The sequence below is a fragment of the Caretta caretta genome, chromosome 3 (assembly GCF_965140235.1).
Source record: "Caretta caretta isolate rCarCar2 chromosome 3, rCarCar1.hap1, whole genome shotgun sequence".
Lineage (NCBI taxonomy): Eukaryota > Metazoa > Chordata > Testudines > Cheloniidae > Caretta > Caretta caretta.
The window spans coordinates 119,744,191-119,766,594 of NC_134208.1; the positions used below are offsets into that span (position 1 = coordinate 119,744,191).

General features: G+C 40.8%; 1 protein-coding gene across 17 annotated transcripts in view; it reads left to right on the forward strand.

The window, feature by feature from the left end:
• The window catches only part of ARID1B (AT-rich interaction domain 1B), a 408,038-nt gene that overhangs the window by 86,253 nt on the left and 299,381 nt on the right, over nucleotides 1–22,404 (forward strand). For 16 of the 17 annotated variants that reach the window (XM_075126832.1, XM_048844156.2, XM_048844161.2 and 13 more), the window contains exon 3: nucleotides 3,366–3,512. The exons of the other annotated variant lie outside the window; for it this stretch is intronic. In XM_075126832.1, coding sequence (XP_074982933.1) covers nucleotides 3,366–3,512 — 147 coding nt within the window. The remainder of the gene's footprint in view (nucleotides 1–3,365; nucleotides 3,513–22,404) is intronic. 17 annotated transcript variants of the gene reach the window in all.

Here is a 22,404-nt window from a genome sequence, read left to right on the forward strand (position 1 = left end):
GATAAAACCAACATGGTTAGAATTATTTTTTAAATTTTTATTTATTTATTTATTTTTGCAACGGGCAAAGTATATTTTTATGCATACTCAGAAGTGGCAAGAGGACTGTTGCTTAAACTTTTTGGGAAAAAAAATTCCTTTGTCAGACATTAATTCTTTTACACGGAAATTTCCAATGTTAGTGTTTCAGAAAGCTACCAGTATATGAAATCAGAGGTTTATAATGGAAAGTATTTGATAATCTTAATTATAACTATCACTATTAGTGATCACTGTAAAATAAAAAGAAAGAAAATTTGCTACACCATTTTATTAACAGAGGAAATGTTCTTTCTTAGCTTGCAGTGTGAAACACAATTGCATGTAAACACAATTTTTTCTGGGAATGCCCTTCAGTATATTATGCTAAATGACATAAATGTATAATTCTGGTACCCTAGGAGTTAGGAAAACAGAATATTTTTGGTGGGTTGCTTTCATTATTCCTCAGTCAGCCGCTGAGTCAGTCAGTGGCACCCCTTTCTTGCTGATTACAGCCCCTGCCTTCGGCATTCAGATTTTCTTTGCTTCAGAGATATCTGATTGCAGCGAATTGTCTTAAATTATTAAGCAAAAACTCTTACCAGACAAGGCAGAAAATGCCCAAGTTGGGGAGTACCAAACCGTCCCACCATTTTGAAACCTATCTGTAAAGATCTGGACTTTCTTCTGGAGATAAGACTACCAGCCAGTGGGATTCTCCTAGGGCTTCCTCTCCATAGGGCACCAAAATAGGGCCTCTGTGTAAGATCCAAGAGAGGAACAATGCCCAGTCTTACTAGGACACTTCCCACACCCTCAGCATGGACACGGGTATCTAGACAGGATGAGATGTTCAGGTAGAACCCACAGTCTGTGTTCACAGGTCTTTTTGATGGGGGCACCGACAAGACCCTTCTACCCTAGAAGAGGGGTGCTTGAGAAATCCAATAATAGCTCTTGGCCAATATTATTAGAATACTTATGCTAATATACTAATTCTGTTACATTTTATTTTATAAAGAATGGCCATACAGCTGTCTAATGGCCCTTTACCTAATACTTTGATTTCAGCTATGGATTGTGCATGCAAAGAATCACTTGAAACTTCCCTTACTATCAAGATATTGCCTGGACAAAGAATGTCTGTCACAAGACCCCTTGTTCAAGCAAGGATGAAAGATTATGGGCTGAGTTATTGGTTTAATTGGATTTTTCCCACCCCTTCATTCTAGCTGTCAATTTGGTTTCTCTTTTATTCTCATCCTTTCTTTCTTAGCAGCCAAAGCAGTTTAATCACTGATGGTCAGTCACACTCCTCCAAAAAAATAATGCTATTTGCACTGTGCAAGTCAGATAAAAGGGGTCATAGTATAATTATTACAGTGTCTGTGCTCCCCTAGAAACAGATTAAAGCGCTGATCTGTTCTCCCTGTACCTTCCCAAGAATTCATGTGCTAACGTAGGAGGAGAAAAGCGTTCTGAATTTTGATCTCTTGAGTTGTGAAGACTACAAAGAATGTGGGTCTAAGGGCGAAAGATGGGGGCTTCATTAGAAAGAAAGCTGATGCTCAGGTCATTCACTGCAAGCAGAGTAAGTAATTGGCTTCAGCTTTGTTTTGTTCTGGGAAGATTTTAATTACATTTTTTTATATGCTGTTTAATAAGCATTTGTCCACGAGCAGTACCTTGTTATCCCGGTCTGTTAGACAGGGGGATTAATTTCCGTATTGTCGTTGTTTATTATTGATTTAAATAGCAACACGAAATTGTGGTAGGTGTTTTACAGAACAGAACTGATAGTGGTCCCTGATTCAAAGGTTGCACAGTCTAAATATGGACATAAGATAATGTGCGAGAAGAATGAGGAGAAGTGAAGGATGAGTATGACATAAATAAGATCCTGGGGTTGCTTAGGTTCATTGTGTGTGCATCTTGGGTATGTCTACACTTCAATTTAAAACCCGTGGCCGGCCTGTGCCAGCCGACTCGGGCTCAGGCTAAGGGGCTGTTTAATTGCGGACTAGACGTTTAGTGTCAGGCTGGAACCTGGGCTTTAGGACCCTGTGAGGTAATTAGGATCCCACAGCTGGAGCCTGAATGTCTACACTGCGATTAAACAGCCCCATAGCTTTAGCGCCGGAAGTCCGAGTCAGCTAGGACAGGCCAGCCGCTGGTGTTTAACTGCTGCGAAGACCTAACCCTTGATGGCTGTATTCTTGTTTTAATTGAGGTGATAAGTATACATTCTGAGAAGGTGGGAAGGTATGTGAGAGTGTAGGTGGATACAAAAAAGGGCGATTATGGAGAGATGGTGAAGCAGAGTAGAGTGCAAACTAATGGAAGAGGCAAGGAACAGGAGCACAAGCACAAAAGGAATGGTTACATGAATACAGTGCTGTGGGGTTAGCAAAATGTAATTTTGGGGTAGTATGGACAGAGCAACTTCTGGCAAAAGTTCATAGTTGTTTTCATTGCCTATCTAATATTGCTGCATGTGTGTAACAACTACTGATCCCGATGCAGAACAGCTGTGTACTAATAAACTCAGTAAGCAGATTCACCCTATGCACCAAAGAAACAATGTATGGAGAGTAGTGGGAGCTTGCTGAAACTCTACCGGTTCACTGCAAGTGTTACAGCCTCAATGCTTGCAAGAATACTTAAATGTCAAAGCCTACTGACACAAGCCTTACAAGTTCAGTGGTGGTAGCACTGAGATGATACCTCAAGGACCAATCCTTTGGGGAGGGTTAAGTGACTTGATTTAGTTTATAACATAAAGTCTTCATAGGTGTGATCTGTTATGTGCACTGTTTTGTTTGTTCTAGCACCTTTGGTAAGTTGCTGGTGTATGTTTATTTATTATATTGTTTGTTTGTACAAAATGGCATTCCTCTTTGGAAGCACACCTTAGAATTGTGGTGTTTTTTTCATAATTCTACTTCCTGATCAGCTGATCAGAACAATTCCTGCAGTAGGTTAGCCTTGTGCCTACTCAGAATAAATGTCTTCTATTTAAAATTTTTGCTGTTTTTATTTATTTATAATGAGACTAGACATTACGAAATTGTGACTGTCACTAGGATATACATTCATAAATTGCGGTAGCTGATTTCCTTGTACATTCTTGCTGAGAAGAAAGTATCTTGGGTACTAAAAGTGATACTTTGCAAATAGATCTGAGCACTTCTATTAACTGCTTGGTAAAAAGATTGGTAATATTGAGCCAGGTTTGTGGGTGAGGACTCCACTTCTTGAGGTTAGTGTGCGACTGTAACCTTGCTTGGTTTCATATGATTCCACCTCCTGACTCATATATCTGCTCTGCTTGGCTCTTCTAACAGATGCCGCCTCAGTATGGTCAGCAAGGGGTAAGTGGCTACTGCCAACAGGGCCAACAGCCATATTACAACCAGCAACCGCAACCTCAGCATCTGCCACCCCAGGCACAGTATCTGTCGCAGGCCCACCAGAGGTACCAGACACAGCAGGTAAGCATAGTCACCCGCTGCTCACAGCTACAACATTGCTCTAATTAAAAAAATGCAACATGTAGAAGATAGAAGATTTTCCAAATGGGCACTATTCCAAAAGCAAAAAACAAAAAAAAAACCCCAAACCCCACCCTTCTATAAACTGTAAACTTAAAACAAGGCCGCAGTGCTCTTGGAAAGTGTTGGTATATACAGGTGTATCTATTTCAAGCTTTGCTTGCAATCTGTGTGAATTTAGAATAAAGCCAGTCTTACATTCCCCTTCAACTATCCCCTCCTTTTAAAAAAGTGGTAACATACTTCATTGATTTCATGTAAGTGTGGGTCACAGACTTCCATGTGTCTTGTTCTAAAATTCTTTGCAAGGCATTCTGGTGGTGCCTCCTCCAGCTGATGTGATCACTGTTGGTTTTAAAAAAAGAATAGGTGGAGCTGCTTCTTCAGGGGAGCTGGTGGGGAAGAAAATACATTTAAAACAGCACTTCACTTTCCTCATTCCGCACATCCATTTAGCTGTGCTAAATAACCCGATTTCCATGCCAGTTACTGTTTTGTGTTTATACCCAGCCATGGCACCCGTATGAAACATTTATTTTCATTGAAGCTGCTACAAATACGGCAGCATTTATTGGCTCTATTTTTTTTTTTTGTTGTTGTTAAAGACAGTCTTGTTTTAAAATGTGATCAGGAGCAATAATGGCTGGCTTAATATGCTAGAACTTGAGGAATGCCTGTGTAAGGCATCCTGGATTGAAGAGACCTTGGGTGCCCTTAGTTCCTGTCGCTGTACTTGTGGACTTAAGTTCCAAATATAGTCCCAGCAATGTTAACCACAGAGGGACTGCCTGCCTGGGAGAGGAAGGAAGACGAGAGGAAAATGAAACCAAAATATATTCAGTATCCTGAGGGATCTAACTAAATTGAGCTGCTAAAGACTAGGTGCCTCTGGAAGAACTGTGCAGTATCATCACTCTCTGCAGTTCACTGGTGGACGATCCCGCAGGCACAGTTACTTAGCATACCAGGATAATACCGGGGCAGGGGAGAAATATTTGCTTGTGATAAAAATACACTATGAAACAAACTAACAAGAGAAGCCATGTGTAGCTCGAGTGTTGTTGTCCTCCATACTCAGATTTTAAAGTAAGGGTAAAATATTTTTACTCCTTTATTAAAATTAGATAAACAGATTATTAAAACAAATTTCATTGGAAATAAATTCATTTCAATTAAAACACTGCATCATTTATTAAATACAATTCTTAGGCATACCAGTCATACAGTTGTAAGCAGCTCCACCCTTCCATCATTTGAAACATGTAACTATGATTTCAAATATGAAATTGTAGTTCTGTCTTTACATTTCATTTTCCTTTTTTTCTCCATTTTCATTGACATTAAATGAATGATTTCTCAACCTCTGATAGGAAATTTTGATTCTGTTGATGTAAAAACTTTGACTAAGTCAGTTAACAGGCAGAGGCATAGTAATACAGCACGTGGTGATCTGTGGTTTGACATTAATAAGAGCACTGCCAATAAGGGCACACAGCTTTGCATGTTGACATATCTCCAATCAGCCACCTGACAAACTGAATCAGTTTGTGGCTGTCCGGACGCCTGATCATATGTTGAATTGTTGTCACTTGAGCATGTAACTTGAACATTTTAATCTGTTTAAAAATCATATACTTGTTGAATGTAACACAAAGTGTATGTATCTAATAACAAGTAATCTGGTTATCGCTATGGCCCATTGATGATCACTGCCACTGTGTCCAGTTCAGTGAAATTTTGTGCAGTTGTTTTTATATACCTCAACAAAGTAAGGAGATTACACAAAAGTAGTTTGGGGGAAGGGAGTAAGTGGAGAGAGAGAAAAGGCACCCAAACTGGGATTGTGCCTCTGGCTGAATATTTGGCCGCTACGGGGATTCAAACTCCTGTGTAACTCAGCTGCTTGGGACGAGTTCTTCCAATGGGGTTTCTATGTAACATACTTAAGTGTGTCATATTTCCATGTGGTGCCTACTCTACAGAGAGGTTAAGAACATATGACTTGAACCCCCTAAGGGAGTGATGCCTTTAGATAAAATGATTGAGGCCTGTGATTTTGGTACTGAAGTTCAAGGGTTCTGTCTCCACTGAAGACCTCTGCTGGGGTTATTACAGAGTGGTGGGTAACATTACATACAAAGATACTAGCAAAAACTTGGAAGGTATACTTTAATTTTTCCTGATGAAACAGTTCAGTAACTCCTAATTCTTTTGAAAGTGTGATTTTAAAAAAATGTATTTCTTCTTTTAGTGCTAGGCCCTACATGTATTCTACATGTGGGTATGCGTGTGTACCATGCTCCTGAGATCAGAGAGTTCTATCAAGTAGTGTCTTTTGATCTGCACCTGCATGGTTGCTCTCCTCCTGCTCTAAACTGCCAGTATAAGGGGAAGTGCAGTCTGATGCCTCTTCAGTTCCTTCTTGCCACCTCATCGCCTGAGTTAGAATCCACTATGTCTGAAGCTACATCCATCTTTATTCTTCAAAACCTATTGTAAACATATATTGTAAATAGTTTCTTTTAGTATTCTTTGTAGTGTTAGGGTTAGTGTTTGTGTTTAGTCTAGTTACTGTAGTTTGGTTCTCCCCGCCTTGGGGAGTTTTTCCCCACAGACAAAGACTATGCCTACAGTTCCAGTGTTTAAGAAGTGCATCTCCTGCCCGCCGCCCCCCCCCCCCCCCGTTCTTTTTTAGTGATGACCACCAGTGTTGCCTTTACTGCTTTGGGGAAGCTCACATCTCCGCTAAGTGCAGCATTTGTCACGCCTTCCCTCTCCAAACATGTGAGGGATGAGAGCTCTCACTGAAGAAGCATCTCATGGAGAAGGCCATGAGATCTCAGTCCTGAGCCAAGGAGACAGACCCCCCCCTCCCCCGCCCCGAACAGTGGTCTCAGTCCATGCGCAGTTTCCCTCCAAGCATGAGCTCCAGCTCTGAGGCCAGAGATGCTAAGCCCAAAGAATTGTTACCAAGGACTTCTTATGAGAGTAAAGGAGACACTCAGAAACCCAAGGTAAATCTGCTCCTAAATGAAAAGATCTTTCCCCGATTCCATCCAAGACAAGTGAATCCTCATCACAGGTCCTGAGGCCTTAGGTCACCTCAAACCTGCTGGATGTGAGAGTATGGCATGAAGGAGTAAGGATCCATCAGTATTGACTTTGTTTCAACATAGGGGGACTGGACTAGATGACCTCTCGAGGTCCCTTTCCATCCTATGATTCCATAAGCTCAAGGATAGCCTCCCACCATCACTATCAAAGAATGCCAGGTTAGACTGTGTTCTGGCACTGGCCTGCTTCCATAGGGAACCAGCATCCACCATAAGTAGGGATGCACCAGATCTGGTGATCCTGACCATTGGAACACGCTGCACTCTGGGATACCCCAAAACCTACACCTCCCTGGAGGATATCTTTACCCTACCTTTTCTGCAATTTCCTCACTTTTTGTCTACAACCTTAATCAGAGACATCACAACTTTGGAGGAAGAAACCACCTTGAGGAGATCGGAATACTCCCCTATTCAATCCACTGGAGCATTCGTCCACCATTACCAATGGCTCTGCTGGTTGAACTGGAACTCACCTTCTTGTCTGCCATGTCAGAGGTTCCAAATGGAACATCACCTTCACATAGGGAGGCTAGCTTGGACAGAGGCTCCTGAAGGTCTGGTTTGAGTCCTCCCCTCAGATGTGACTATCCAGGGGAATGATGGTACCCAGTGCGATGGGGTCCCCCTCTAGTGATCAGCCCTTCATACTGGCATTGTTGGGATTCATGGATCCCATTTCTAGGCACCCAGAATCTGTTCATGAATCCCACCTACCCATGTCTAAGTCCCTCTGTCGACCTATAAGAGAGAAGAAATTGATCTGGATCCATCAGGACAGACAGTTGCAACAGATGTGTCCTCCTCCTTGCCAGATAAGGCAGTTGCTCCCATCTTTGCCATCCTTGCGATGACTACGGGAATATTAAGAGCTTCTGCAGAGGGGGGCAACTGACCTCCAGATCCAGCTCAAGGAGGTGCAGGATGTTCAGCATAGTCTCCTGGATGTTTTCCAGCCTTCTGGTCCTAGCCAGCTGTCCCTTCCTGTGACAAGGCCATTATGAAACCAGTCACGGAAGTTTGGTATACTCCTGTTTGCTGTATTCCCATCCCAAAAAAGGCTGACAGCCATTATCTTGTACCAGCCAGGGAGCAGAGTTCCTGTTTACACACCCAGCACCCAACTTCTTGGTGATGCAAGCAGCCACTGAGAGGTAGAAGTTGCAGCATCCCAAGGCAATACCCACTGATAAGGGTGCTAAACACCTTGATCTGTTTTCTTTCACCAGCCTTTAGTTTCGAATCGCTAACTACCAGGCCCTGTTAGCAAAGTGTGATTTCACCAAGTACTCCAAATCCTTGGACTTTAAAGACAAGTTGCCTCAGAGGACAGAGCCCAATTCCAAGCCCTCCGTGATGAAAACGTAGCTAAAACATCTCTTCAGGCTGCAGTGGCTATTGCTGACATTGCTTCAAGGGGGATAGCGTCATGAGGCGTGAGTGGCTCTACTTCTTGTGGTTCCTCCGGGAGGTACAAAATACCACGGAGGACCTACCGTTTGATGAGGCTAACTTGGTGAAAAAAACTGAGGAGTCCCTTCACTTGCTCCAAGACTCCAGAATAATTCTCCATTCCCTGGACATTTATACTTTATCTGCAAAGAGGAAACACCATAAATAAGTGTACAGGCCAAGACCACCCCCATAACCATTCTGTGACCAGTGCCTTTACGAACTATTGTGCAAACGCCAGGGGGTACAGAGATTCTGGTACACAGCTTCCTCCACATATATAGCCACTGCTCAACCCCACCCATCATCTAGGGGGTTCTTTCATTGGGACATTTGAGAATCATGTTCTTCTGTTGATTCCATCCTACCCTGCCCCCAAACTTTGGTGGCTGCCTTGCCCTCTTCACTCATAACTGGAGGGCAATAACAATGGACAGGTGGGTGCTAGAGATCATTTAGTCTAGCTACATGATCGACTCACCATCACAAACCCCCTACCCGGCGTGTTTTCAGGGACCACTATCACAAGGAGGTCCCTCCATTCGGAGGTAGACTCTCTTCTTTAGCCAGGAAATATAGAGCATGTGCCACCTTAACATCAAGGGAAAGGATTCCAGTCCACATATTCTTTAGTTCCCAGGAAAAGTGGAGGATGGAGACCAGTTCTCAGTCTACACCAACAGAAAGTCTATTTTTGAAAATCAAAATTCTGCATGGTCTCATTGGCATCAATAATCCCCTCTCTGGAGGGGAGGGCTCCTGGTTTGAGGCTCTTGGCATGAAAGATGCTTACTTTCATGTGGATATTCGCCCATCCCACAGAAGGTTCCTCAGATTCCTGGTAAGACAAGTACACTACCAGTTTAGAGTGTTTCTGTTCAGACTTGCTACAGTGGCACCTAGGGTCTTTTCAGTGGTGGCAGCCTAGACAAGATGAAACAGCTACATCGTCTTTCCATATCTGGATAGCTGACTCCTGATGGGCAGATCCAGCAAGGAGGTTCATTTGGCACCTCTATTCCTCCTCTGTCTGCTGTCTTCCTTGGGAAACTGTGTCATCAAATAAAAGTCCACTTTGATGCCCACAAAGTCCATAGACTTTATAGAAGCAATCCTAGACCCAATCAGAGCAGGGGCTTACTCCCTATGGAAAGATTCCAGGCCACAAACAACTTGTTAAGACAAGTTATCCTTAGACCTTGGACCACAGTCAAGGTGTGCCTTTCCCTGTGAGGCCACATGGTCTCATGTACTTACGTAACACCATTTGCTAGGTTCCACCTCCATTGCATACAGGCCTGGCACCAGTCTGCTTACGCATTATATGGAGACACTATAAATATCAGGGTAGCAATTCCCACCAAGGTCACAGCTTTTCTTGTTTGGCGGACATACATGGAACAAATCTGTGTGGGAATCCCTTTCCTTACACCCACTCCTGACATGACCATTGTCACTGACACATCCCTCATAGAATGGGGAGCCCACATAGACAATCGCACCATACAGGGCAGAGGTTCTAAAACTGTAGTTTGTGGACCACCAGTGGTCTGCGAGCTCCATTCAGGTCGTCCGCAGATGGTTCCCTCTAAGGTGCGCGTCTGGGTGGCAGCACATGAGAGAATGAAGGGCCCCCCACCTAATTAGTGTAGCCACACAGGCGTGGCTTCACTAATTAGGTGCCTGGCCCCTGAGAAGATGTACATGTAGGGTGAGATGGTGGCACTGGGGAGAATAGGGGGTAAGTGGGAGGGGACAGTGGGGTGAGAAGAGGGGGTGGGGGGAATTTGGGACCTTCAGGGCTGCAGCAGCCAGAGAAAGAGGCGACTTTCCCCAGCTCCAGGGCTGCGGCTGCCAATTAAAGACCCCCCCTCCTTCCCAGCCCCAGTTCGGAGGCTGCCGCAGTGGGGGAGAGAGGGCACATCCATCACATTAGAAAGGTAAGACTACGGATATTAAAATATGAGTTGTGTGCTTTTATTTGTAGAACAAAAAAATAATTATTATTATTATTAAGGTTTTTTTATATAGCGTTTTTACCCAAAGTGCTTTACAGTAGTTAGCTAATGGCACAAACAACATTTGGAAAGATCATTAAGTGGTTCCCCGAGACCCTCAGCAATTTTCAAGTGGTCCACGAAAAAAGTTTGAGAACCACTGATACAGGGCATGTGGACCTCTAGAGGCCAGGATGCATATCAGCCTACTAGAACTGAGAGCAGTCTGTCTAGCCTGCTATGCATTCCTTCCACTCATAGGGTCCTGCTGTACCCAGATAATGTCAGATAACATGATGACCATTTTCTACATAAACAGGGTGAAGCAAAATTTTTTTCTTTTTGTGTAGAAGTGGTTCTCAGCAACTTACCTACTGAGTGTGCAGAACTCTCTGTCAGACAATCTCAGCAGGCACTTCTGTACAGACCACAAATGGGAGATACACAATTCCTTCCTGAATGAGATCTTCACCCTGGGAAGAATGCTTTCTTGGAACTTGTTCGCCACCCAGACAAACAAGACATTGTCCCTATACTGCTCCTGTATAGCTGTGGGTAAGCAATGCCCTTCTCCTATTTTGGACAGACCAAATCAGGGTTGTCCCTCCTTCCATCCCACTGATATTACAAGTTCTACGAAAGATTTGTTACATCAAAGCTCAGGTCTTTATCATCATATCCAGCTGGCGTAGACCATTTTGGTTTTCAGACCTTCTGCATATGTCAACCCAGCTTCCCATCAGCTTCTGACCCTTTCCACCTCTGTTCACTCAAGAGAATGGCAAGACCAGATGTCTCAACCCAGGCCCCCCTCATCTCACGGCCTGGTATTTGGATGGGTGTCAGACCAGAACCATTAATGGTCAGAAGCAGTTCTGTCTATAGTCAGTCAGAGCAGAAGGGACTCCATGAGAAAATGTTATCTGGCCAAATGGGGACATTTCTTCACCTGGCTGCAACAGAGCCAATTATCCCCAGCATCTGCAAAAATTCCTGTTATTCTAGACTACTTATTCACTCTCAAGATGTCGGGCCTTCCATTAGCTTGGTGCAGGTCCATCTTGTAACAATCAGCACCTTCCATCCGCCAGTCAAAGACTGTGCTGTTTTTACTTGTCCAGCAACAATCAGAATCCTGAAGGGCTTCATCAGAACTTTTTCACTGATGGCAAAACCAACACTGCAATGAGATCTTAATCTTGCTCTTTCAGTACTTACCAGCCCTCCCTCTGAAACACTAGCCACCTCCTCCCTGTCCTCCCTCTCCATGAGGATCGCCTTCCTAGTAGCCATCACATCAGCTAAAATGGTGAGTGAACTGGGAGCACTTATAGCAGATCCACCACATATCAAATTTCATAAGGAGAATGTTTTTCCTTCACCTCCACCTGAAATTTATCCCTAAAGTAATTTCTGAGTTTCACATGAATTAACCTATTCACTGTCTGGTATTCTTTCCAAAACCTCATGCTTCCAAGGAGAAGAGACGACTTCACTCTCTCAATGCCTGTCAGACTTTGGCTTTCTATCTGCAGAGAATGAAGTCAATTGGAAAGATGTGCCAGATTTAGATGGTCCATAGAATGTTTTGAGAGAGTCAAAGAACATCTTTGCATTGTTCGTATGTGCGTAATGCTGGACTTCTGCAGCTTTCGTCTCCCACCACTCATCCTGCATTCTCCTTAGTTCAGATTGGGCCTTGCTCTGTAGGTACTTAAACCTATCTTTCTTTGAGATGGAAGTGAGTTCATTCTGCCATTCAACAAATGCTTTCTGCTTGTCACTTAGGAGTTTGGAGATGTCCTTGTTGTTCTCATCAAACCAATCCTGGTGTACCCTTTCCTTTGGCCCCAGCATTGATTTAGCTGTGTCAGTAATCATATGTTTAAACTGGTTCAATTTTTCTGATGGGGTGCTAGCGATTGGCAGGCATGAAAAAAGCTTGTAATCTGAAACTGCTGAAACTGCTCCTGAGAGTTGGCATGCTTGAGCTGCATTAGTAACCTCATTATGGGGATGGAAGGCAGATGTGACACTATTGAAGATACATAAGACAGTACTGGAGCTTGCTACGCACATTTTCTATACACTGCAGGATACCTGCCCAGAAAAATGAGCTAGTGTTTGGGAGGAGCATTTAGCAGGCTATCATTAGATGCTGTTATCTTCCCACTAGTTGTCTAAAATGGCATAGGAAGTCAAAGAGAGAATGGGTCTTCAAGATCTTCTGGGCCAGTCAAGATTCCCTTTCAGTGTAAAGTTTCAAGTTCATACTGAAGTCACCAAGTTTATAAGGTTGCAATTAAATAATGGTGAATATGACTTTTACTGTTTTGGGAACCAACAAGTTCCTTAAATGCAAAGATATGTCATAAAGAAATACTTTTACTATCTCCAACTATTGGCAAGGAGGAGCTATATCAAAGAATCTATCATAGAAGGTTACAAAGAAAGAAGAGTAGAAAAAATCTCATTGTTTTTATCTATACTTAAAACTATTATCAGTTAAGGAACTGGTTGTTTTCAAACCTCAGAAAGACACGAAGTGTGTTAAAACACACCTAAATGTAAGTAAGGCCTTGCCAGAATATGTCCCAGTCAATTGCATCAGATGCTGTGACTTGGATAGAGAAGGATGCAGCTTTAGTGGATGATACCCCGGCACTCTTTGGTCTCACACTAGAAACTGCACCTGTTTGCAACAGCAGAGTATTTATTAGATGTGGATAGAAGCATGTTTTGCAGTTGCGTTAAGAGTAAATAAAACTATGTTTATAGTTGCACCATTTGCAAATGTGTTTGTGATGTAACAGTGTAGGAAGGGGAAGAAGAGAGACTTAAGACAAGGGGCAAAATAGTTGCCGATAATTTGGTTTGTTATAGTCTTATTTTCCCTGTTCTGCTTCCCTCTCTTCCTCCCCCTTTCAGTTATGTAAAGGTATTTGTTTTGGAGATTCTCAAACTGACAAAGGTGGGAGAAGCTAGTGTTTATTCTGGCTAGATGATGGACAGTTTTTTCCTCCTGCTTCTTCTAGGTGGAATCTTACAATATGATGTAATAGTATTTTTATTGCAGGAAGGGGAAGAGATGAAAACTGATAAGAAATTAGTGATAAATATTTTGGTTTTGTTCTTCTAGTCAGAATACAACTGAGCCAGGTTTAACACTTCATATTGTGTTTTGGAGTTGGTTCTCTTCTTCACTTCTCACGTATTGTTGAGGTGTGAAAGCATTGCGTCTTTGCTAAGGCATTGATTCACTCATATACAATATACAACATCACCAATAAAAGTAAATGGGCAAAATAATTGGAGATACATCTCACAGACTGGTGACTTTGCACTCTTCCTGTCTGTATGAGGAGGGCGGTAGGGAATTTGCTTAACAGTGGAAGAACAAGTTGGTTAAATCTTTGGTTAAGTGATTTTTTGTTGGTGGTGGTATGCGAGGTGGTTTGATAGTAATATCTGTATGGTTTGCTGTATGGCGATAATGTAAGACAGCATCCATCATTACCTGTTAATTTCAGATGCCTACTGTGTAAAAACTGTGAAAGGAAGTGTTTTGTTTTAACCAAGTTTATTATAGCTAACAGATTCATTTACATTTACATTCATTGCCATTTGGCATATGGGATTTCTGTTTTTACCTTTAGCGTGTAAAAAAAAAAAAAAAAACGGGGGAGGAGGGGGAAGAAAGGCCGGGGAGCGGAATACACTACACCAATACAACTGTTGCTCTTGGCAGTGTTTTTCGTCTTGAAGTGGCATATAAGTGAATAATTGCTGCAGCTGTTTTTTTGGGACATTAAATCATTTTGCAATGAGTAAAAGTGATATTTTGCTCAAGAATGTCATATAAATGAGAGTTTAAACTCTAGTAATTAAACATTATTTTGTTAAGGTAGTGAGATGTGTAGTTCAGATTATTACAGTTTACAACTAACTTTTAAAACAGACATATATATTCTTGTTTATGTAGCACCTGTGTCTGTTGAAAAGATCATGTCTTTGCTGAGGTTTAGAGAAATATTCTTATGAATTGATGGAAAATGTCATTTGTTTGACAGAGTGAAATGAAGCCATGAGTCAGTGATAGATTCACCCTTATTTCAATTAAAACAACAGTTTTAATGTACACTTGTTGGCATATATGATGCCATTTTAATTTAAAATATTTTGAGGATTTTGTGTGTGTGAATTTCTAAATAGAGTCGTAGTAAACCGATCCCTTTTCTTACACTGCAGTCTTAATATTGAAAAGAAAAAGTGGCAGGTGTTTGAGGTGTGGCATTTGTGTACACTGTTCTTGTGAGGCACTCTAGATAACATAAGTTAAAAGGTGAATGTGTATCTTTCATTTTTCTCTTGTGTCTATTGTGATTCAAAATCCTTAAAGAGACAATCAGGCTCAACATTAGGCTGTGTTTATTTTAAAAAGGGAAGAAATTATAAAATGTAATGAAAGAATTTTTTCACACAAATTTTTAAATCTAAACAAAATTCTGTTTTTCTCTACACATTTTAAATATTCTTTTATGATGTTTTTCAACCCCAAATTTACAGCATTGTATTCATGCACGAGAACCAAAGGGTCAAATTTTCAGGTTTATGCAAATATATTGTAAAAGGGTATTCGTTTCTCCAGTTTACCCTTGCAGGTCTGAGCCGTGCACCTATATGCTGTATGGAATCAGTGCAAGTGGGGCACAGAAAAGATTGCTCACTTTAGAACATATTTTTGAAAACTTGGCCCAGAATGTGATCTTGCGTATTCTGTTCTAATGCCCAAGTTGTGTGATTATAATAAAACATCAATATAAATAATCACAAATTGTATTAATAATGTAAAGTGCTTTTGGTACTATGAGTTAGGAAATTTGTTTTTAAATATGATTTTTAATTTGATATTTGTCCTTTAAATTATATGGTATGTGGCATATTTAACTCTATTAACATAATCAAGCTGTTTGTGCCAGGGTGTAGATACATTTGTATGTATACATACACATTCATAACATATGATGGTGTGGTAGAAAGGTTTTGTTGCCATGAGTTGCATTACTCACAGGTGTCAAAGTCACAACCGAGTTATGCAGATCATCCCAAATAATTCCAGATAATACCTTTATATCTCCACATCATGTTTTTTTTAAATAAAATCCTCAATTTTTTAATTTACCAGAAGTTAGCGCAGAAGTTTCCAGTCTTTTGCACTGGAGTTATGCAGAATTTTGGTCGAGTTTGTTTCAAAGTATTGGGGGCTTTACGTGTATTAATATGGTTTGAAATCATAATAAAAACAGTTTAACCTATTGCCCTTTTCACTCTGCGTGTGTGCGTGTAAAATCATCTACTACAGTATGTATGGTTGTGTTTGATATTTGGTGTGGTGTTAACCACAAAACCTTCATGGCTTTGCTTACATGTTAAGTGCAGGTATTTAGAATAACCACAATGCCTAAAGTGTATGACTGCTGTCGTGAAGTGTTGAGGTTAGACTTAAATAGATTTTGTAAAAAAAAATTCTCCATGTTATTTATTTATTTGTTTGTTTGTTTATTTAATTTCAGTGTAAGGATGTACAAAGTAAGACAAAATAATTCCTTTAAGATATTCATTCCCAAATGCAAAATGTTAAAAATTTTTCACTTCTTCCATACTTTTCTTGGGTGGCTTTTGCAACTGAGAACTTCTGGTGCTTAACAAGCAGACAGCCTTCCAAAACTGAGTGACAAGGTGAAATTGTCACTGAGATCTGCCAGCGTTCCCTGCCTTGCTTCTGTGGAAATGGAGATTGGAGCAATAAGAATATGGCCAGGAGAACTTTTTATAGAAGTGTCTTAATACGTTGACATTATTGCTGGTAGTCTAATGTTTCTGCATTGGATCAGCAACAATAAGGGGAAAGTATTAAAACCTTGGGTGAAATCCTGGCTCCACTGAAGTTAATAGCAAAAATCTCTGAATTCAGTGGGGCCCAGGATTTCATCTATCGACTTGTATACAGTTGCCTTCACCATGGCTCTGATCTCGGTTACACAGAAATAGGGTTGGAAAGTTAAGCTTTTTTCTCTTTATGTCCTTGGAAGGACATAATGATTTCAAAGACACATTTTGCTATTGAGTTTAAACCCATGCAGTTAGATGGTTATCCAGCTGGAGCCTTTGTCAGTCAGTCACATTTCTGCTTTTGTAAAGTCTGTTTCAGAAGCATGGAGGACTGCTGTAACACCAAATAAGTATTAATATGTCTATTTATTCCACTAACTAAGGTTTCCTACGCAGCGCTAGAATTCAGTGAAACCATGACTCCGATTGTGCTAGGTCTTCCCCCATTAATGGAAAAGGCTGATCACTGTCCATTCAGGGGTCATTCTGTTTAAATAGCACTTACAATATACCCTGTAGGATTGCAGTTGTGTCTCAATATCTGCATTAAACCCCATTTTTACTACATTGATTTATATCTCTGTTGTAACACCATCCCAAGTGCTAGCTTGTTAGACTCAGCAGGCTATCTTCCAGAATCAAGTAACCTGAAGGGATAGATGCAGGAAGAAATGAAAGTAGTGAGGAGAACCCTCTGCAAATTCAAACCTGACCTCAAAGACAAGATTGTGGTAATGTTATGGAACAGCAGACACATAAATGGAGGTATGTGGCAAGGTTTAACATCACTGAAGGCATGGTATCCAAAACCAATCTGCTGCTTTTGTGATCAGAGAAACCTTTCTTGGCCCTAAACGATAAAGGTTCAGGGCCACATTGATTGATTAAACAAATAGGACTTTTACTCCAAGATGTTCTTCCTGAAACTGTTTGTACCAGCATGGAACTAAAATTGAGCTGTAGGTTTTTTCCTCTATTAGTTAATATCTATATAGCGATTACATGAATGCAAAGTATTATTATTATTGCAAGAGGCAAAATATTTTTTGTCTTTCCACACAAATTGGGAAGTGGCAGCACTAGATACTTTATAAATTGCCAAACCTTCATGTATGTTTATCCATTTATCTCCACATCATCCCAATTTTAAAAAAAGTATTGTTCATGAAAAGTGTCAGTGTAATGAATAACTTACATTTGCTTCTACCAGGTTATCTCCAATCAAGGGTCCCATCTGTGGCTAAGAATTGCTTTCTCAGTCTGTGCTTTCTTTCACTATGTTCTACCCTATATTCAATTATTAATTCTTACTTAGTAAAACAAGGCATTACTTCTTGGGATTTGAAAGGAGGAATTTAAAAGGCTTGTGCTGTTCTGAGAAAGTAGCTGATACGCTTCTCCAGACATCTATTACTAGAGGTGGGTTTGATTAGATCTTGGTGGATAGAATCCGATAAGACTGATCAGAGCACAATGAGAAGCTGTCTAGCAGCGATTGTTCACCACAAAACCGGTATCCCAGTGATTTTTTTATTGTAACTTTTATTCTTTATTTCCTGTGCCATGGAAAATGGGTTTAATGATACTGCCCTCCTTTGTAAAGTGCTTTGAGATCTGCTGATGAAAAGTGCTATTATAAGAATGAGGTGGTATTATTATAATTGAATGACAGCCTTTGGATGGTCTCTAGAGCATGTCTATGTGCTTGGCTAGTAAAATGGGACCCCAATTTTGATTACGGTCTCTGGGCACTACTGGCATATAAATAGTAAATAATATTAGGAAGCATTGATGGTGTGAACCTCCTTGGAGTAGAAATTTTGTTGGCTCAGAAACAAACAGAAGACATGGGGGAGGAAATATCCAAAAAATCTAACTGGTGCTTTTTTCCTTTATGCTTATGTAGATAGATATTGATAGACTGTCATTTGTAGATTAAGCAGGCAATGAATGATCCTAACTCACTTGACTAAAATCTCTCTACCTGTTGTGTGCTGAAGCAGAGAACAAGGGCCACTACAATTGATCACTTGCCTTTAAAAAAGTATGGAAAATGTATCAAGAATTTAGTATGGTACACTTAGAAGAAAACCTTGTTACAAGTTGGAAAAATCCAGTGAAAATATAATCGTTTTAAATTTTAAGAAAGTGTGCAAATGTATTTCTCAAAGGTAAGTAAAGTTCTCAAATCATGTTGGTGGTTTGGACTTGATCCACAGAGCATTGTTGTTGTTATTATGGTATTGTATTATACGTTTCTAAACTCTGATTCCCAGTATTTAAATCACAGAAGGCTAATTAAAACAGCTCCTTATTCTGCAACTGCTTGTGAATATTAACCTTGTAAAGGCTGTGTTAAATCACTGAAGTGATAGAATTGCATTTGCTTTATAAGATTTTGCTTCAAGAGCAAAGACAGTGCCATTTATAGTTCAGTGCTGTTAATTGCTTAGCATTTAGATATTAGCACAGGAATCTATTAATTAACTTGATGATAAAACTATTGGAATGTAGGCTGATAAAAATCATTTTGTTTTTAAAGGAGATTACCAATAAAACCTGCTTCTCCCTTCCCTTCCTCCTTCCACTTCCCTCCTTTTTCCTCTGGCAATAGACATCAATGGTGGGTTTTTTGGTTTAAGAGTGCCATTAATATCCAAGAAGCAACTTTAAGTTAATTATTGATAGAATTTGAAGGGTAGGATAAACAGAGTAGTGAGCGTTGAAAGGTTGCTTGCCTATATAATAGTAATTTATTCCACTGTTCTGATTCACTTATCTGATTGTGGAGCACAGCTATAGTTCTCTATATTTTCATCCTAAAACAAGTGTGTTTAACACAAATCACAGATTTTTTTTATAATTTTAAATGCTAATAAAATCAAATCATGGAATAAATAGTAAAGAAGTAAAATCTTTAAGAGTATCAATGTGTCTGCTTCTTTCTTTTGTTTTTTGAGTACCATATGTATTATATATTTCAAATTTTAGTGGTCTTGTAAATTATACTTTATGGCCAGTTGCAACTCCACAATATTCTGTGAAGATCTTTAAATTAACTTTGTCTCATTTTCCTCAAAGGCAAAGGTTCCAGTTCGGGGTTTGTTTGCTAACCGTTCCTGGCACAAGATTTACTACTACATTTTTTTCCCTGTCTTTATTTCCTTTCTAATTAAAGATATTCAGTGAAAATATTTCTTTGTAGGTTTATTTTCTGTATTTTGAATCCGGTTCTTGGTTGCTAATACACAATGTTCTACCTGTACATAAGCCTGCGTACACCACATATACATTCATCTCTGCCTTCCAGTATGCCCACTTATTCTGCTGCAATGGAGTTTAACATATTTGTGAGCACACTTCCAAAATCCTCTTTTCTTTTGTCAGCAGTTGCAATTAGAACTAAACAACAACTATTGAAATGGAACAGCAAATTAAGGCCAATAACAAAAGCAAATGTGCTTACAAAAATTAGTGTGAGATGACTAACCAAATGTTTTCATATGTATTTTTTGTGTAGAGAATGTGGGGTGACCGACTTGCTGTTGTTCCCTGCAGCCCAAGCTCTGGGAAAATGATGATATGTAGTCTGTCTTCATTTTCCCTCCTCCTCCTCCTCCTCCTCCGTCTCTCCCTGACTGCCCAATCCTCTTCCCTCAACCCCCCTTCAAAACAAAACAAACAAAAACCAAACACACCATTTCTGTTTGCAAATTTCTGTAAAATTAAGTAATTTTCAACTGCAGAGAGGGCTTGCAAGACCAAATTTACATACTTTCCCATCTTATCAGATGGGGAGGTTTTCTGCTGCCTTATTATCTAACAGTTCTTTTTCCCTTTTTTAATGAAAAGGCTGTGACGTAGATTATCTTCAGTGAGGAGCAGTGTCACAAAGTAGCTGGTCCCTGCTGATAGACTAGCCCCAGCTCCCCGGAACCAGAGCAGGTGAGCCCTATCCAGCTAATTAACGAAGGCTGGGCTACACTGGGGCGTATAAGGGGCTGCTAGTGGGCAGTTGGAGGAGAAAGAACTGAGACAGACTGATCCCTGGGGAGGGAAAGGCACAATGTGGTGGAGGTAGCTCCTGTGGTGGGTCCCTAGAGCAAGAGGCTAGAGGCTCAGGGAGGCAGCCCTGTGACTGCTGCTCCAGGAAGGGAACAGAGCTGACTGAGGCTGGGAAGCTGCTAGGAGCTAGAGTGCCAAAAACCCCTGCAGGTGATGGCTGTGAAGCTTAGGGCCGAGGATTGAGTTAAGACTTTTCTGTTTGGTATGCTAACCTCTGTGAAGAGACTGGGCGTGGCAGCACATGCTTTGGAGCTGGGGTGAAACACGGCCTGGTGACAATCAGTAAAGATGTCCGTAGTTTAGTCCTCAAACACCACACCACATCTCTCTTTCCCCCAATGATCTAAAATGCTTTACTTTGAAAATATAAAGGAGGTGGTGGTGGTGGTGAAGAACTCTTAGACCAGGAGTAATCAATTATTTTGTGTCAAGGTCCAAATCTCTTGGTATATAGTCAAAGTCAACTCCAGAGAAAATAATACAAAAATAATAACAATAATAAGTAAATAAAAAGATTTCACGGTCCATTCAAAAGCATGTGGCAGTCTGGATTTGGTCCATGGTTTGCCTGTTGACTACCTCTGTCTTAGACTCATGGACTTTTAAGGCCAGAAGGGACCATCATGGTTATCTAGTCTGACCTCCTACACATCTTAGGCCACAGAATCTCACCTACCCACTCCTGTAATAGACCCTTAGCTTCAAAGAACCAATGCGCTTTTTCTGGCTTAAGGTGTTATTTATACAGTGTATTAAAAATGCTTCTGCAGCTGGATAACTTTTTTTTCTTTAAGTTAATTGCTCTCTATTTCACTGTCCTGAACTAAAACTTCTCCTTGCTTGGTTGGTGGCTGTATGCAGCAGTAACTGTGTGACTTGATTGGTTGTACCGCAAGAGATGATGATGGTAATGCACCACCTTCTTCAGTGGCCCCCAAAAAACTGAGATGCTAGACCCCTCCCACAGCCCCATTTAAATTATATCAAATAACATTGAGCAGTAAACAGCCTTCTTGACCAAAGCTAATATATATTTGCAGACTAGTATGAATCCTGAAGAAAACCTCACTGCCTTATTCAGTGATTATCCTGTCACTGTGTAGCAGATATACCATATTCCACTTCCTTAGAAGATGTGCTGTGGAGTAATAAAGAATGGAATTGGGGAGCTTTCCCCTGTCCTATGCCTTGAATGTTGTGTGTAACATTCTGTTTTGTGTGTGTAAAGAAACAAAAATCCTCACAATTGCTTTATTCTCAGAGAGTTTGTTTTGGGGGGAGGGTCCCCTCCCAAAATACAACTGTAGCTTTTCATGAGCCTTTATGAAGTTCTTTAGACCAGTGCTTCTCAAGCTATCTGACATGGGGGACTGGCATTTTTTTTTCCAATGTGCGCGCAGACCGGCAGCCGATGGCTCGCGGACTGGCACCGGTCCGTGGACCACCACTTTGAATAGCACTGCTTTAGACAATAGTGTGGCTTTAGACAACAGTGAAGCTTCCTTCTGCTATATAGTTCAATAAGGAAGGTGCCACTGAGAAAATGCAGACAAAATATTTCCCAGTCTCAAGTGAGGAAGTACCATCCTTTGGTACCTAGTTTGATTAGCCTAGAGAAGCAGCTGCTCTTGGTGCAGTTTTTTCTTGATTCAGTAAGCTATCTTCAGGGTTTCAGCTTGACTGTAAGCTTGGGGCACTGCTATGACCTCATATACGTGAGTAAGCCCTGTGCTTCAGAGATACTCTTCTGCAGGTGGCTGGCAGACGGGCGGAAGATTCTGCTGTCTGGAGCACTGAGATGCACAAACTCACTGCTTGGGCAGCAAGAAATCTTAAAGAAGCAGCAGGTTTTTAATCCTGTCACATTCAGATATTTTGGTTTGGTTTTTTTTGAAGCTGGAACTGTTGAAAATAGTGCAGCCTAGCTTTTACTCTCAGATGTGTCAGAGAGAAGGAAAGGTTTCCTGCAAAAATTTTCTGAAGGGTGGAGTTGGGAGAGGATGCAAAGGGAATAATGTAATATTACGATTTGTTACAAACAAGAGTAGAGATGTAGGATGTGTAAAAATGGCAGGTTATCATTTGTATTGGTATGATACTTGTGTTAAAAACTGTCAGGAAACAGAAATAGTGGGTGGAGAAACTGAAAGTGTGGTCAGGCTGCTAATCTTGTAGGGCTTTGGGAAACGTCTGGGAAGCCTTTAAAAAATGCAGGATGGCCCACTTGGAGTGAGATGTGCATTCTGACAATTTTTTTCCAAATTATGCTTCTGCTTCCAGGCTCTCCCCTTGAAGTACTTTGTCACCTCTTCA